This window comes from Cnephaeus nilssonii (genome assembly GCF_951640355.1).
Source record: "Cnephaeus nilssonii genome assembly, chromosome: 10".
Classification (NCBI taxonomy): domain Eukaryota; kingdom Metazoa; phylum Chordata; class Mammalia; order Chiroptera; family Vespertilionidae; genus Cnephaeus; species Cnephaeus nilssonii.
The window spans coordinates 23950350-23967537 of NC_137081.1; the positions used below are offsets into that span (position 1 = coordinate 23950350).

The 17188-nt window shown below is 39.9% G+C and overlaps 1 protein-coding gene across 2 annotated transcripts in view; it reads right to left on the minus strand.

Annotated features, from left to right (window-relative positions):
• The window catches only part of EPHA4 (EPH receptor A4), a gene marked incomplete at its 3' end in the record, with an annotated part of 135227 nt that overhangs the window by 44899 nt on the left and 73140 nt on the right, over positions 1-17188 (minus strand). For both annotated transcript variants that reach the window (XM_079782106.1, XM_079782107.1), the window contains exon 5: positions 15961-16299. In XM_079782106.1, the coding sequence (XP_079638232.1) occupies positions 15961-16299 (339 nt within the window). The remainder of the gene's footprint in view (positions 1-15960; positions 16300-17188) is intronic.

Consider the following 17188-nt stretch of genomic DNA (forward strand, 5'->3'; position numbering starts at 1 on the left):
GAAGCCCCTCACTGACCCTCCCCTCAGCACCACTAACTGTATACAAGTTGATCAAAAAATAATCTCCTATTGCATTAACCTACTAACTGACAGTTGGAGTTACAACAAAGACCCATTCAAGTAAAGTGAAGCCCAGTCAGCAAAAAAGAAGCATGTTCTTATAGTGACATTTTCATATAATAACTAACTAAAATATACTAGTATTGTGGCCTACAGAAGATTGAGCTTCAGTTTAAAGCTGCCTGAATGGACTTCAGGTTCCCTCTTAGAAACTCCAGCTCCTGGGCATTCACAGTGAGCAGATATCCACTCCTTTGTGACACACTGGTGAGTGCTGCCCCTGAGGTCAGCAATGCAGGAGCCAACTGTGCAGCTTTGCAGGGACACAATCATAGCCACAGGTCTGCTAACATGAAGGACTGTAACAGAATCACACAACACTGGGCTGAAATACTGAGCTGCGCTTGCTTTAATGTTAAATGGGAAAAGACTGTGGGGTTCTCAAAATGGTGGTTGAGTTTTCTTTTCAGAAGAGAGTTCACTTAGTCTTCATTGCACAGTTAACAGTTTACGCGGTTGAAAATTTGGGCCATGGGAATGAGAGCTAAACAGAGAAAAATGAGCAAAAAGATGCTGTTGGCTTCCTCTGCATGGCACTTTCACATCCTTAAAATCATTTAATCCTTGCAACTCTCTGAAGTAGTTATAATTATCATGTTTGATTTCATACCTGGAAATTCACAGAAATTAAATAATTTAACCAAAGCTATAGAATTTCAGTTCTAAATTCAAGTCTGCTTGACTGAAAAGCATGTGATCCTCCTTCCATATATCACATGTCTATGATAACACACATACTGAATTAGCACTTACTGAGTAATTACTGCATGCCAAGCATTGTGGTAAATACCTTGCATGGATTAATCTATATAATCCTCACACACAAAAAAAACTATGAGGCAGATACTATTATTATTTCCATTTTATAGATTAGGAAAATAAAGTATAGAGAGTTTGTATAGTTTGTCCCAAATTACAGCTTCTAAGTGGTGAATTCAAAAGTCAGGTCCTAGAACCCACATTTTCAACCACTAATCTATAAAAAGCCTCTACTCTCTTAGTCTCGCCTCTCACTGGTAAGAAGTTAGAGACTTGAATGTTAAAGGCCTTGTTCTCCCACGGCATCAACAGTAGCATCAGTAACAGAGCAATCTGAGTCTGCAATGTGTTGGGTACAGATCTATCTATGTATATTCTTAGTTGCTGGAAACCTAGAGGTAAATTAGACATGTTCACTGTTCACATTAGAACTACCTAAAGAGCTAAAAAGGGAATCATCTAAAACTGAAAAATTTAATTATAAAATAAAATAATAGTATTTGATGTTAGAGAAAAAGTAGGAAGCAATGAAAGGTAAGCAATGTTATATTCTTTGACCCGAAGTTTGCCTTGCAATAATTTATTGACTGTACACATGAACCTGATTTTTCCTATGTGTATGTATTTCACACTAAAACTATTAAAAACAAATACAAATATTAACTAAGAATACTAAAGGTGAAGTATTCAAGTTATTTTAGAAAGACAAAAATCTTTAGTTAACACCATAGGTATAGATCTAAAGGTATCATGAATGATCTAAGTTTTTGTAAATTAAGTCTGTGGGGGGCAACTATTTAATCACTATGCTTGATACCTGAGCCATACAGTAACCCTTGCTCTCTGTAGTAAAGAAAATTCCTTACTTAAAGGACTGTTTTACTTTTTAAAATGGCTACTATCTTGAATTAGCATTACTGCATGTACAGTCATACCATTACTTGTAGAATTACAAGTGAGTGACAGTCCATCTCAAAACCAAGACCCACGTCCCCCAGAATGAACTGGGAGTGACTTAAGAAACACCCAACTGTCTCTGATGCAGTTCAAGTGTGTCTTCTGTTTTGTCTGAGAGCTGCTTGTTTTACTTTCTATTTGCTTGCTAAGAAATTTGTTGGCAGGTTCTAACAAGGAGAGCCCAGCACTTGCCAACAGAAACATGGCAGGACCCAGTGTGTATTTCCTGTTAAATAAGAATGCCGGTTCCAGGCAAACAGGAAAACAAGTCTTTCCACTGGAAGGCAATTTATAAGAATTAGCCTGAGAAAGACAAGTGCTTTAAGATAAGAAAATGGATGGAGCAAAGCCAGCAACAACAGAAAAATGAAATAAAACATAGGAAGAGGAATCTTCTCAATACGCCTCAGTATGTTGAAATCTATCTAGTATAGACTCTTAATTGAAATTATTTGGTAGGTGTCTTGGTTAGACAGGATGAAGATGTCTGGGCAAAGTAAACCCCTCCGTGATCAACAATGCCCTCCAAAATAATCTAGAGTAAGTTTGGTGTAAAGGAAAGGTTCTCTTTAGCAGAAATATAGCACAGAGAGAGGAAAAGGATTAGCGGCTGTGAATTAAGGCTTCTGTTCGACTCCACTGGAGAGCTTCAGGCATTCCAAATCTGGAAAATAAAAGCTGTGCTGTGGGCTTCAGGTTCTCTTTGTTACTCAGACAGCTGCTAATCGTCCTGCTGCGTGAGGAACCGTGAGACAATGCTGTAACATTTAGCTTTCTGACACCCAAAGCGTCTAGATCAGCCCCCAATTAAAGATGTATTAATCACATACACTAAAAGCCAGGATGATAGATGCACCCACTAAATCTCTTGCCTTTTACTTTCCACACTCAGGTTGCTTCATTTACAGGCAGAAATGCTTAAAAGCCTGCTCCAGAAATGGACCAATAAAAAACCTTGTTCATTACAATTTCCTACCCCTGAAAAAGCCTTTCAGAAAGAGGTGAGACATTGATCATGCCACTAACAGAGCCTATCTGCTTCAATAAATATCTCCAACGTGGCTGTTGTCATCTTGACTTTTTAACTGTGATAACTAATGCAAGTGTGATTTTGCCACTTGCTACAGGGACACCCGAATCATTTATGTAGTTTTATAAGATGCCATTAAATAATCGTAGGAAACTTGAGGGGGCAAAATATTACCACTACTAATACACTACCAAAAATCTCCTCCAAGTCAAGCAAGTCACCCTCAGGTCATGTCCCCAAGTGAGAGTGAATAAATGGTAACTTACTCTGGATTCACAGACCTGGAACAACCAAAGTTCCTTGAATTCCATGCTTTGAAATTCTTAACAAAAGAGTCTCAAAGTTAGTTTTTCTCATTGGTCGCCATTTTACAAGGGCATTAAATTCTTCATCAAAGAGCATATCACTCATAACCAACCCCAAAACAAACAAAGAAAAAAATTTTAAAATAAAAGCAGATAGCCTGACTGATATTATCATAGAAGCCAGAATCCAATTTTCTTTTTCCCCCCTTACATATAGTTTTCATAGAAGGCATCTAATCACTATAACACAAAATGAAAAGAAAAGCCTCAATCTACGATGCTTATGTAACCTCAGAAAAGCAGCATTAGCCATTCCAAGTTATTGAAAGTCTTTTGAAATTAGATTTCAATTTTTTTTATTCTATTTATGAGGCTAATGGAACCTATGAGAGACAAGTACAATATTTGCAAGGTGCCAGGTTGGTGCCAGCTCAAGGTGATGAGTTCCTTGGCTTTCAATGGAGTCTGAGTATGTCATGAATAACCCCTTCCATCACTGACACAGTGATGGCCCACCGTCGTCTTCCAAGTTGAAAGACTAGGAAGTCAATTAGTGTCACTTATGATGTGAACACCTGTCGACTAAGACCTGGACCAAGACCAAGTCCATTACCATAGCCACTCAATGGCTGCCAGATGGACGGGCCTTGGACCACTTATGATGGAGTCCAGATTCAAGGAGGTGACCTAAAGACAGAAAGGTCCCGAGTCCCATTAGTCATCTCCTGAGCCATCCAATTCCCCATCATATATACAGTTGGAACAGGATACCTATTTTTCCTAATGGTTGTTTAAAAGGACCACATCAGTGGCTCAAAAAAAGTTGTGGTATCCATAAATTGATCATCTAAGCTCCTTAACTTGTAAGCATTTTCACCAGCTGGTGAGATTTTTATCTCTGAAACTACATTTTAGTAATTCATCTTTGTTTTTTCTTATTTCATTTTGAAATGCATAGACAGAATAGAGATGGTGGGGGGAGATAGAAATAAAAAATGTCTGACAAAGAGTAAAGAACATAAAATTATAGGCTGCAGATGATCACCCACAGGTTGAGATAGGCAGAGGGAACATTCCAATATAATTTTAATTGCAAATCTATGTGTTCTATACGACTCAGAATTTTTCCCAGTTCAAATGTTGTTTGGCTTAAAGAACAAAGGCTAAAAAAGGGATGGCCATAGATGTTAAATAGAATGTTGCAAGTGGGAGAGATGAGAGAGATAAAGAGATATAGAGATAGAGATAGAGACAGAGATAGATAGAGAGGAGGCCATTCTAGTGAAGCATTAAGACTCTCCATTTCAATCCATTTGGTTTCACTGCATAGACGTCATCGAAAGTTCTGAACACAAGGTATCAAAATATTTAGGGAACAATATCCAGGAACCATAGAATGCTGAGAAGCTGGTTTTTAGTACTACCTAAGGAAGCCTTCATTTTATTTGTAGCCAATTATTTCCTGTCCGGTTTCTTGCTTGCTATGTAGACAAGCACAAAGAAGTGACTTGTAAGTGGAGAAAAGAGATTCAGAGACCTTTGGGTTAAATTACAACCAGCACATTTTGAAAATGCTTCATATACAAATGGTCACCACATGCTATGCTCTCAAAAATGTGGCCATGAAATGATACTCTTGCAAGCCTCCTATTTGAAACTCTATCTTTTTGGCAATTCTCTTAAAAGCTATGACAGAGGTTAGGAGAAGGAGCATAATTTATGAGAAGGGATTTTAAGCTTGGGAATCTGCAACCATAGGATTAATTTTTTTAAAATTTTGGGGTATCAGCCAGATACATAAACTGTATGTGCCAGATAGTTTAAACTCCTACAGGCATTATGAGACCAAGGCTGAAACACCAGAGCTATTAAATTTTAAAATAGTATTAAGGCCAATAGATGTCTCCAACTGGATCTGTGCTTGAGAATTCAAGATGACTTTCATAGTCCTGAAGAATAACAAAGAACGTATTAGGAAAGTGATAACTTTTTAGGACTTGAAAAAAAAAACTGTTTTTTTTTTTTTTTAAAAAAACTAGAAGGTTCACAGCATCTCACTGGGACCTTTCTTTAACACAACTTGTTGAAGTGTGAAATTCAGTATTATTGGCTCCACCCAGGAGTCAATCTGTAAATACTGGAAGGACTTCATTAGAACAACATTTACCTTAGAAATAGCCCCCTAGTATGATCTCCAAAAAGGACATTGGAGAAGGGCTTCAGCACACAATGGGCAGTTTTATGAAAGAATTCAGTGTGTGTTCTGAAACAAAAAGAGGTGGGGAGAAGGAGAAAAAGCCACCATCCAAAGAATATGGACAATTAAAGTCATACCCTTGAAGAGTTAATAATGAGATTTAAAGGTCTTCGCATCTATCATTCTTCCTAAGAAATACACTTTTTATTACATAAAGATTCCTTAACTATATTATCGGCCTCTTAGAGCCACAAGTGAATTAGCTGACTACTCAGCATTGATGTCTACAATAAGGTCTGTGAAAATAATATGTGTTTATTTTTTTCCCCAACACCATTTATTCTCCCCATATATCCTATCCACCTCCATCCACCCCCACCCCTGCAATCACCACAGTGTTTGGGTGCCCATGAATTTTTTCTCTTTTTTATTTCCTTTTTGCTCAATCCCTCCACCTGCCAATCCCCCCTAACCCCCCACCAGAGTTGTCTGCTTGCTCTCTATCTAAAAAGCAAAACAGAGACAGACTCAATGTGTGGTTTTTAAATTCTATGGCCACTGTTCCTGGTTAGAAAAAGATACTCTCACTTTTCACAAGGGAGATATTTGGCTCTATTCGATTCCTTGCTTTCAATGTCAAACAAAGAAACAAGAATCCCAATTACATACTGTAATCACAATTCTGCTCCTATTTTAAATGGGGAGAAATGAAATGATGTTAGCTCCAAGAATCCCCAAGCCTCCAAAAGCATCTTCCTAGAAGTTTCCTCCAATCACACTCTCCTGCAGGACCAGGACCAGACTCAGGGGAATCCCACACACGGAGGGGCTCCCCCAGCAACTCTTAGGGTTTTCTGCAAATATCAGATTTTAAAAAGTCCCTGATTATCTTGGAGAGTGGAAGGAACACTTGATTAAGCTCTCAGTCTGTTGCATATTCAAAATCAGTGATTGTTTGTACGTTGTGACCCTGGCTTTGATAAAGTAACATGGAGGAAGCTCTGTGCTCATCTACCATCACACTTACTATGCTCAAAATAAACACTTATTATGCTAAAAAAAATAGGGTTGATTCAGGAGGCAGATTTACAGCTTGCAGTAAGTTATCTAGACAATACCAACTCTCCAGGGAGTCATTGTGATCTTGCCCCTTTCAGAGTTTGTTCTAATGGATGGACCTTGTCCAAGCTTGTTATGCACAATGAGCCTGTTGGTGGCAGGTCCCTAATTTAGCACCCACTGAGAAGCTGAAGTGACATATGTAAGTCTTCTTTGTATGCACTAGTCACTGACAAAAGTTTCCTAGATAAGATGTTTTTAATAATCTATCCACAACCTTTTTGACAGTGAGGACCAAACTACCTGAGAAACTCATGTACATAGATGATCATTTGGAAGACGCCAGGCAAAAGGAAGCAGTCCACCCTTCCTCTTCTTCTGCCCCCCTCTCCTTCCAAGAGTGATAGCAAAAGAGAACAAATATTTCAAATCACTGCCACTTCACCCATAAGGTAATTTAAATAGATTGTGTTTTAGAAAGGAGTCCTTGTGCTTTTTCATAACAACAACAACAAAAGATCCTTCAGGAATGCCACAGTAAAGTTCATTAGGGCCGACTGACCCATTTATCAGAATAGAGAAAGAAGGAATTGAATATAAAATGTGGTTCTTCAGTGATAGGCAGACATTTTGCTGACTGTCCAGCACTCTGGACCTTTATGTGTGGGACCAAATCATTAGTAACATTTCCCAATGAAAGCCACAATGTTCACTAGGCATGAGACCACACTGATGTCTGCCCTCATCTCTCTTTTTTCTGTTATTTCAGTTTTGAGACAGCCTATGAAAACTTCATTCTTCTGACAAAGACAGTAATGAAAAAGGTGTGTGTGTGTGTGTGTGTGTGTGTGTGTGTGTGTGTGTGTGTGTGTGTGTTGGGGCAAAATGTAGACACTGGGGAAAGACATTTTTTAAAAAGAGATATTTTAAATGCTGATGGATAGAGCTAAACCTTACTTATCTTGACAGATTAAAATGTAAAACCTAAAAAACAAAACAAAACAAAACAAAAAAACACACAAGTCTTTACCTAAATACAATATGTGGGATGCTCCCTTATTGGGCAACCCACATGAAAACAGCACATGAACGCTGAAATTCAGAGAAAGCTCTGTCTATCAGGATGACATGGACAAGAATATTAATTAGTTCCTGTAGATTTCAGATCTCTCAATGCAGGATTAGTCCTGCAGCATGGCTCTTGGTTTTCCTGGTGTTTCAAGGAAAAAACTCTTTAAAGACATCAGTAGGGGGTTAATGGAAGCTTTGATAAAGTTTCTCTGGATCTTTTTATTGATGCTCCATTGTGAACTGGAGTCCAGAGTCTTCTCTGACTCCTCTGAGGAGACAGTAATTAATTTAGCCAGTTGGAGCGACAGCTAGACAATTCAGAAGCCCATCTAAAATCTTTGCTCGCCCTGCCCTGTTCATTTCTCATCTCAGTTGGGCACTGCTTTTTTCAAATCCCTTGATGGCTTCCCCAGAGGGTGTAAAAGTTGGCAGTAGCATTCAAAGTAACAAGCACAACTCAGAAATAAAACGCAAATAAGAATTAGACTGTCAAGTGCTTAGAGTGAATGCTGTTGAATGAATTTTTCCTTCTCACAAATGAACCTGTGTGCATATTTCTGTAGGAGGGAAGGAGAAGAAGTCAGGAAAAATAGTGTTCTCAGTCCTGGGTGTATAAATACAACTTTCATTTTTCTACAGTGAAATATTCTCATCTTAAAAAGAAATGCAACCCATTTTTTATTCATATGCAATAATTACCACTAGGTTCTATAGACATTTGTCTATGCTGCTCAGTCAACCTTGAAGCTGGATAATTTAGTAGGTTCTTTTGGAAGTCTTTGATTTATTTCTCCTTACCAGGATGTGTGGTACCCACCCTGAATACAAATTCACGAATCCTGGTGCCACACACCAGAAGCCTGTATCATTGTATATGAACAGGTTTATAGTATTCTTAATTATTTTCATAATGAATGAGCCTGCATAACAATGAGGGGGTAGTAACAATATTCCATAAACATAAAATTGGTTTATGTATAAAGTTAGAATCAAGAGACTACTCCCTTTAAAAAATTGAACATGTTTTTAAAATTGAACATTTCCTAGGCGTGGTGAACAACATGAGGAGCCCTTGGCTGGATCAGAATTTTCGATGGGAACATCCACAGGCTGGTTTCTCTGAAGCCATTGTGTGTTTACTCAGGCACAGAAAGGACTTTCAAACCAGCTTCTACTTTAGAGACTTGTCCCAACAATGACATACTAACTACAGTTGACCCTTGAACAATGTGGGGGAGCTTAGGGGCACTGAGCTCTCCCCTGCAATAAAAAATCCAGTTGTAACTTTTGACTTTCCAAAAGTAACTAAGAGCCTACTATTTATTGGAAGTCTTATCAATAACATAAATAGTCGATTAACATATATTTTGTTTGTTATTCGTATTAAATACTATATTCTTACAGTACAGTAAGCTAGAAAAAAGAAAATGTTATTAAGAAAATCATAAGAAAGAGAAAATATCTCTACAGTATTTACTGGAAAAAAAAACACACAAAAAAACCCTCATATAAGTGGACCCATGCAGTTGAAACCTGTGTTGTTGGAGAGTCAGCTGTTCTGAGGCTGTGCAAACAACTTTTCAACAAACCTTCTCAATGCAATTGCTTGTACGATTTATTTGAAAGATTTTAAAATGTCTTTGGAAAGATTTCTGACTTACAGATTTCACTAGTTTCATCATGTGTTTTGCCTTTAAATTTCTTGGAAGTAAGAAAATATAACATGATTCACTTGAGATCAAAGGCAAACCAGGAATCATCTTGGTGAGGAGACATGGGAAAGAGCAGCACATATTATTACTTAAAAAGAAAATTGCTGCCAACATGTAGGAACCATCAACAGTGAGTGCCAAGAATGCACATTTTCAAGAGAACCAGAACACTGCCTCCTGAGGATATAAGCATGTTCTACAGTGTGCACTTAACCCAAGCGTCACTGGGAGAAGATATGCAGTACAACAAAGCAAAGGCATATTGAAAACCTAATTAATTTTGTGAAATCTTGTTCATATTTTCAAAGTCTTTAAAACAGAAGGGATCTTGCCAAATATCAAAAATTTTTCAGCTGTGAGATTAAGCTAAATGTTGGTCCACCATATCCTTTGCTGAGCCGGTTCCAACATATACCAACATTTCACCATCTTTTCTTAAAAAAAAAAAAGAAGAAGAAGAAGAAGGAGAAAACATTTTATACCTTTTTAGAGAGAAGAAAGGAGAGAGAGAGAGATTGATGCAAGCGAAAAACATCGATCAGCTGCCTCCTGCATAACCCCACCTAGGATGGAGCTTGCAAAGCTGGGCATGTGCCCTGACCTGGAATCAAATAGGCAACGTTTTGGTGCAGGGGATGACACCCAACCAACTGAGCACACCAGCAAGGGCATCACCGTCTTTTCAACCTCCTTTCTCACTGTTCCTCTTTCTTGTTTAGTATTCCAGAGCAGGGGTCAGCAAGCTTTTTCTATGAAGAGTGAGATGGTTAATACAGAGTGTGGCAAAAGTAGGCTTATAGTTGTGAGTAGGTAAAACACAGTGTTTATTCTTGTATCATTAGTTATTGATCATTGTATTATTTTCTGTATGCTCAGCTGTAAACCAACTTTTGCCCCACCCTGTATGTTCCCTGTGAAGGCCACTCAATCTCTTGAAGTTACTCAAGTCTGTGGTTGTCCTGTAAAAGCAGCCTTAGACAACACACGTTAGTGGGCTTTGTTCCAATAAAACTTTATGGACACTGAAATTTGAATTTTATATAATTGCAAAATGTCACAAAATGTTACTCTGCCTTTGATTATTTTCAACATGTTGGAAATAGACAATTCTTAGTGAGTTGCACAACACCAGGTGGAGGATCAAGATTTGGCCTCTAGGCCATAGTTCACCAACCCCACTCTAGGGCACTAACAGAAACTGGAGATTTGTGCCTCAAAAATATCAACAGAGCTTCCCCCCCCCCCCCCCCCTGCCCCCGACCCTTTCCTTTTCAAGCTTACAGAAAAGCCTTGGTCCTAGCCACAGCTCATTTGGGTTTAATATCCCATTTCCACTCTCAAGATCACCAGGCGTGTCTCTTTCTGTTTGTTGTGATCTCAAACCACACCTTAGGCCCACAGAAGCACTGTCCCTCACACCAGAACCATTACGGTCTGACCTTGTGCTCCAATGCCTTTCAAATCAGGCCAAACTGGACTTCCTGGCATCTTTCATGTTCCTTTCTACCCTTAGGCATAATTACACAATAGTCCTTCCTTACCCGGGGCCACCATGCCTAGAGCACATTACCTAACTGGTTGCTCTAAGATGCTTCCTTTTCTCCCACCATCTCCTTGAAGCTTTCCTGTTACTATCTGGAAGGCAGGTAGCAATTATACCCAGTAGGGATGAGAATTCCCACTGTTCTCCATTATATCACTCAAATAACATAATAGGTCTAATTAAAAGGTGGCAGAGAAGGAGAGAATGGGAACTTACCAGTTGAGCAATAAAAGACAGTATGCCTCTTGTTCTTAGTTATTTTCTTTTCTTTACTCATTATTTTGGTTACATTAAATTTCTCACTCCTCGACAGACTTCACTGATGGTTATTACTGTAAATAAATGTGTTAACCAACCAACATCTACTATGTGTGGTGCTGGCGTCACGAGGAGGTGTCCTGCCACTTGATTGTTGGTGAGGCGTTTCTTGGCAGTTTTTAAAAATTGTCTTCCCAGCGAACAAGGCCAGTCTAACAAGCAGCACCAGTTCATCCGAGGGCAAAGCAACCGAGATTCTCCACAAGAAGCCCCAAAGGGCCTTCTCTAACTACCTATCCTCTGAGAACAATGCGAGAGCATGAGGTTCCCAGCCCAGAGCAATGGGAACAAGCTAAGGCAGGTTGACCATAGAACCCTTATAAGGTGGGTACTGCGATGAAGTCACAAGTTCTGTTTTTTCAAACATGTCACCAGAGCAGAGTTTCTGAGTCTTGCCACTACAGAAATTTCGAACCAGATAATGATTTACTGTGGAGGCAGTCCTGTGCATTTTAGGATGTTTAGTAGCATCCCTGGCCTTTACCCACTAGATACAATAGCACCTGCCCTGCTCCCAATTGAGACAACCAGAAATGTCCCCAGACATTGCCAAATGTCTGAAGAGGGGCCTGGAATAGCTATAGTGGGGGTACAACTAGCTTACTGTTTTGCCCTTCGAAGTAAATTGTCTGGCAGGATGAGGCTTAAAGGGGTGAAGGGAAGGCAGGATTCAGATGTATTCTGATAATTCTGCTGAAGCATTTTTGGAATTTTTCCCACTCTTGAAATTGCCTTTAGAGCCAGTTTCTGAACATCAGAGAGAACTAAGCCCCACTTCTTCATGCTCATAGCTCATGTCTATGTCCTTGGAATCACAGAATTTTAGGATTGGAAAAGATCTTAGAGATCAGCTAGGTTCAAATAATTATATAATCCATCAACTATCTGAACTCCTGTGAACTCAGAGTTTTCAAGATGTTGGTCACTAGGACACCACAGCTGTGCTGAAGAGAGATTAGCAGATGTATTTCACTGTGAAATATCTGGAACAGTGTCACATGCAAAATAAAACTCAAAAATCACTGCCCTTGGGTACAATTTGGGGTTAGTATAGATTATCAGCCATAGGATTTCATAAGGACTTAAAATAACACAACTTAGAGAATGGTCCAGCCCCATAGCTGAAAGGTGGGTGTGGGAGTCTGGGGGTGCACAGTAAAACCAGGCTCACTGATATTAAGATCTGCTGGCAGCCATCACAGCATTTTAGCAAAAATATTCACAGTTCTGTTGCTCGGCCAGGAAAAGCTTATTTCATTTATACAGCATTTCTCTCTCCTAGTGACACATGCTGTATTTATTTGCCTGAGATGGTCCACTTAAGTAAAAGTAAACCAAAGGAAAGCCATCTAGAAAACAAATCACCCAGCAGTCTGCTTATCCATTTTTCATAAACATCAGAGCCATCTCCTTCTAAACAAAAGGCAGAGCAGTTGCCAGAGGATAGAAAGTGAAGGAAAGGAAATAAGACTTTTCAAGGGGAATCTCACTCTGTCCCTTTTGGTCTGTAATGTTGAAAAGGCATTCTAAGGAGAACATCCATTATCCTTGTTTTTGTACGGGGCAACTTCAGTTGGAGCTCCCACCCACCACCCTCACCCCACCTCTCCCTCACTGGTCCTGGCATAGAGGTGGGAGTGGGGGTGACTTATCTCATGAAGAGAATTTGGGAGAAGAACTATGTCTCAGCTCCACCCACTCTGCTCTCTCAAACCTGCCTAACTGCCCAGAGTGACCATTTGGGCAAACTTAGGGGTGCAAGCTTTATATGGAAGGGAGCCTACAATTGGCCAGCTGGGCTGGAGTGTCTGGGGGTGACACTGGGTAAGTGTTACTAGAGCTAGCTAGCCCTTTTGACCACAGATATAAAGCTGACATTCTTCCATCAGTTGATCAGCAGCAAAGCTGAGATTCTGAGTTCCCTTTGTCTTGTCTTCTGGGTCAATTAGTTTTGAACTCAGGAGGGGAGAGAAAAGGTGTCAATAGCCCCTAAGACTCCACAGTAAGATGTAGGTTAGAATAGTTTAAATAGCCATGCGAGAAGACCAGCCCATTCACACCACATTCTACAACTAAAGGATCAAAGCCCAGTTACAGCTACACCTCCTCGCCCAGTCTGCTCTCACAAATGGGGAGAATGCCAAGCAGAATATATGAGTGCTATTAATTATGTAATAATTTAAAAAGAAGGGAGCTCTCCCTGGTTTCAAGTGTCACTGGCTCTGACATTAGCTTGGATGAGTCATTTCACCTTCACAGAGCTGTTCATCTGTGGTCTCAGAGGTGGTGATGATAAAACCAGGAACTCTAGAGGGTTTTGTGTTTGTTCTTAAATATGTTACTGATGAGAGAAAGAACCCTGTGAAAACTGAGCAAAATTGAGAGCCATAAAACTTTGTGGCCTCCAGGTTGTAAATGCTAACATTCATTGATTCTGTGTATTCCTCATAGAGTGAGACATCATTTCCTATAGAGGTTCCTTAGGAATTTAATTTAATGAAATAATAGAAATGGTTGCAATTAGAATATAATTGTGTATGTGCAAATATGCTTAGGAGAGCTTTGATAGCGTTTATGGTTGCTACATTCACCCAGAATTTTGGCCTACATTATTAATCTGCCCTACTATGAAGAAAGGGTTTGTTAATCAAAGATAAACTACCCCAATGATTTTGAATTAGTGAGCACCAAATTATGGTAGGATAATGAGGCAGGGCTGTGCACATATACAACGCAGCTAAGCAAAAGCTTTCTGGCTGGCCACATAGGAGGTCTCCTTATTGAAAGATTTATTTTTAATTTTGAACAGCTTCCCAGCATCACCCTTCATGAAAATTAAAATAAGGAGCTGGAATTTTGTCCTATTCAGCAAACCTCCTGCCAGGACTGCTCACCATGGCAGAGAAAACAACCTCACTGTGTCAGAGGAATTCCCTGTCCACCTTTCTCTTAGATCTAAAAGACTTACACCTACATTTTTAGTCCAACTTTGACAGTTTTCTTCCTTCATTGTAGGGGGAGCCTCTTTAGCCTGTCTACGTCCCACTCCTTGCCCCTTCTGGCCTGGCGGGGGTTGACATAATCCTTTGGCTTGAATCCTTAGGTGTACAGAGAGTCATAGACGTCTCCCCACAAAATCTGTGGGAGCCAAGCCTGTCCTCAGCACATCTCCCAGAGGCTGTTCTCTGCCAAAGAGAATGACTTCACCTGTACACTAAGGCCTCAAAGTCTCCATTCCTAGCTCTAATTCAGTGAAGAACACGAAGCGGTGATGTGTTTTGAGAAAAGCTGGAAAGGTGCTTCAGGGCTGAACATAAGGATATCGATTGGCTCACAAATCAGACTCTCCAGGGTGTGCAAAGATCACTCTGCACCTCGTTGGCTCCTTCTAACTCAGACACACCAGTGACATCAATGCAATTCCCAGGATCAACATGCGGCATTTCCAGGGCATTTTCCCAGAAAGAGCACTAATCAAAGACTGGACGTCACAGAGTACTTGTGATGCCATCAGAACCTCCTAAATCAGTGGTCGGCAAACTCAATAGTCAACAGAGCCAAATATCAACAGTACAACGATTGAAATTTCTTTTGAGAGCCAAATTTTTTAAACTTAAACTTCTTCTAACGCCACTTCTTCAAAATAGACTCGCCCAGGCCGTGGTATTTTGTGGCCACACTCAAGGGGCCAAAGAGTCGCATGTGGCTCGTGAGCCGCGGTTTGCCGACCCCTGTCCTAAATCATTCTAGTTTTTATAGGAAAATAAAATGAATGACCACAAAGAGCGTTCACAACCCGGAAGTGCAGAAATACAAAAGCATAACCGGAGATCGGTTCATACCACATATTTTAAAAGACCAGCCACCTTTGTATCACTGAAGCTGCCTTTAGGGAAGATTTGCCTTTCTAGCTCCAGTTCAAAATCTCCCCCAAGTCTTAACTTTTTATTTATTCTAGAGAGTTCAGGGGAAAGTGGAAAAATAATGGCTTTGGATAGGGACACTGGAATACTTCTCACTAGAGATCAATTAGTACAGACATATTTTACCTAACTATTGAGTGCACTTACTGAAACATGCATTTAAGAGAAAAGTGCAGGAAGAGGTGATAGGATTGTGGGCAATTTATAATGCTTTGCCGGCAAAGTTTGTTGTTCTTAAGAGCCTCACTAAAGGATAAACTACAGTTTTTTTCCTGCTCCCTTTAACTCTCCAGAAATAAGTAACAGGGAGCTGGCAATGGAAAACATGTGGCAGAAATCCAGAATGGAAAATTAGCATGAGGATGCATGGAAACTTCTTCAGGGGAGGAATGGGGATGAGTGAGTCGGGGGCTGGAGCCTAGAATTCCAGATTCTACTTTGCATTTTTAAGTATCTGATATTCAAGATTTTGTAATAGTTCTGCATGTCACGCAGCATGAACAGAAAATATAAATATACTACAGCAAATATAAATGTACCAATACAGATTAGTAAAAATCAATTTTATAATCCTAAATAATCTGTAAATGCTCTAATGTCCAACCATGGATCTTGTGATTAAAATGGCCAGCCCAAATCCCTTAAAAGAGAAGTCTAGCATGGAGTGACCCAGCTCACCGGACTGTTATCTGGTTTGGTTTCAATCACTGCCTTGGTCTTAATTTAATCTCTTCCTCCTAGTACAGGGTATGTTATGCAGTTAATGTCCACAAATTTATTTTTTGAATGAATAAATGTTCATCTAAGAGTCTTTTGTATTATAACACAGCTCACAGGTTTATAATTAGGTCCATGTAGTTCTACTTTTAATTGTGGAACTTTAATATCATTCATGGATATCAACACAAGCCCTTTCTCTATACTGTGCACATTTAGATCATATAATAAGGTGGATCTGCTTCCTACCTGCTTGGTTGGTTGTCACGGTGACAGACACTGACTGATCCGGGCTAGGGTTATACTTGGACACTCCATTCACCGCCCAGATTTCAAATGTGTAATTGGTATGAGCCAGGAGATCAGTGATGGAGACTTTGGTGGTCTTCAGGCCATTCTGCTGTGGGGTGTAGTGGACCCCACTGCCACATGGTCGGCACTTGCTAGAATCACCAGCTCCACATTTCTTGCACACCACATTGTAGGAAATGTCCTGGCGGCCGCCCGTGTTCTGAGGACTGCTCCATTCCAAGTTCACTGAAGTCTCGTTGACATTTGAAATCAAGTTTAGGGGAGCAGATGGTGGGCCTGGAAAAAGAGAAAAAACATATCATCACACCAAGAACTGTAAGGATCCTTTTGGAATCTCTCAGTTTCTACTGTTCTCTGCAACTTCAACAGGTAGATGGGCCCATTTGGCAAATAATGCAAAAAGGAAATCGAGTTAGCAAAAAGATCTTTTAAAATAACAATAGAATAGAAAACTGTAGGTGTGAGTGTCCTTTTCATTTGTGTGCAAACAAATGTGGCAATGCCTGCCACTCTGAGATATAAGGCCACTCTACATCAAATGAGCTCCAAGTCCAGGCTTCCTCTCTGAAGTGGCAGGAAAATATCACAATTTATCCAGCCTAGATCTTATCATCTGAAAAATGGGTATGCAAATGCAATTCTAGTTCCCAGAGCTGTTGTGGGACTCTGCTAAATTAAGAGAGATATATACCACTTCTGAAGATAAATGGTGATTCGTAAGTTGAGTGTATCATCAATATAGAGGAAGATTAAATTGTTTAGTGGGTAATTAGTTGGAACTGGTTTAACCTGGTTCCAAAGATGTTGAAGGAAGGTCCTGTGGTTGAAACATCCCAGCTTGAGGCAGATAATGCACAAAGGCACCCAAGCACACGTTCAGCCCTTGAATTGACCAGGGCTGCCAAGGCTTTGCATTTACGAAAGACCTACATTAGTACCTGTTTACACCAATGCAAAGAAATCCAAAAATGATTTTTGCACTTATGAAAAAATGGTGAAAATAGTGTTTTGCATTTGTTTTGCAGCAAGCTGTTATAGAAGCAGCGTGCACCCTGCACGCCAACCTCCTTCCCCAGGAGCTCAGCATTGAAGCATCAAGCTGCCTTAGCTTTGAACTGTGTCTGTCAGCATCTGTGCTTTATCTTGATTTACTTTGTGCATCCCT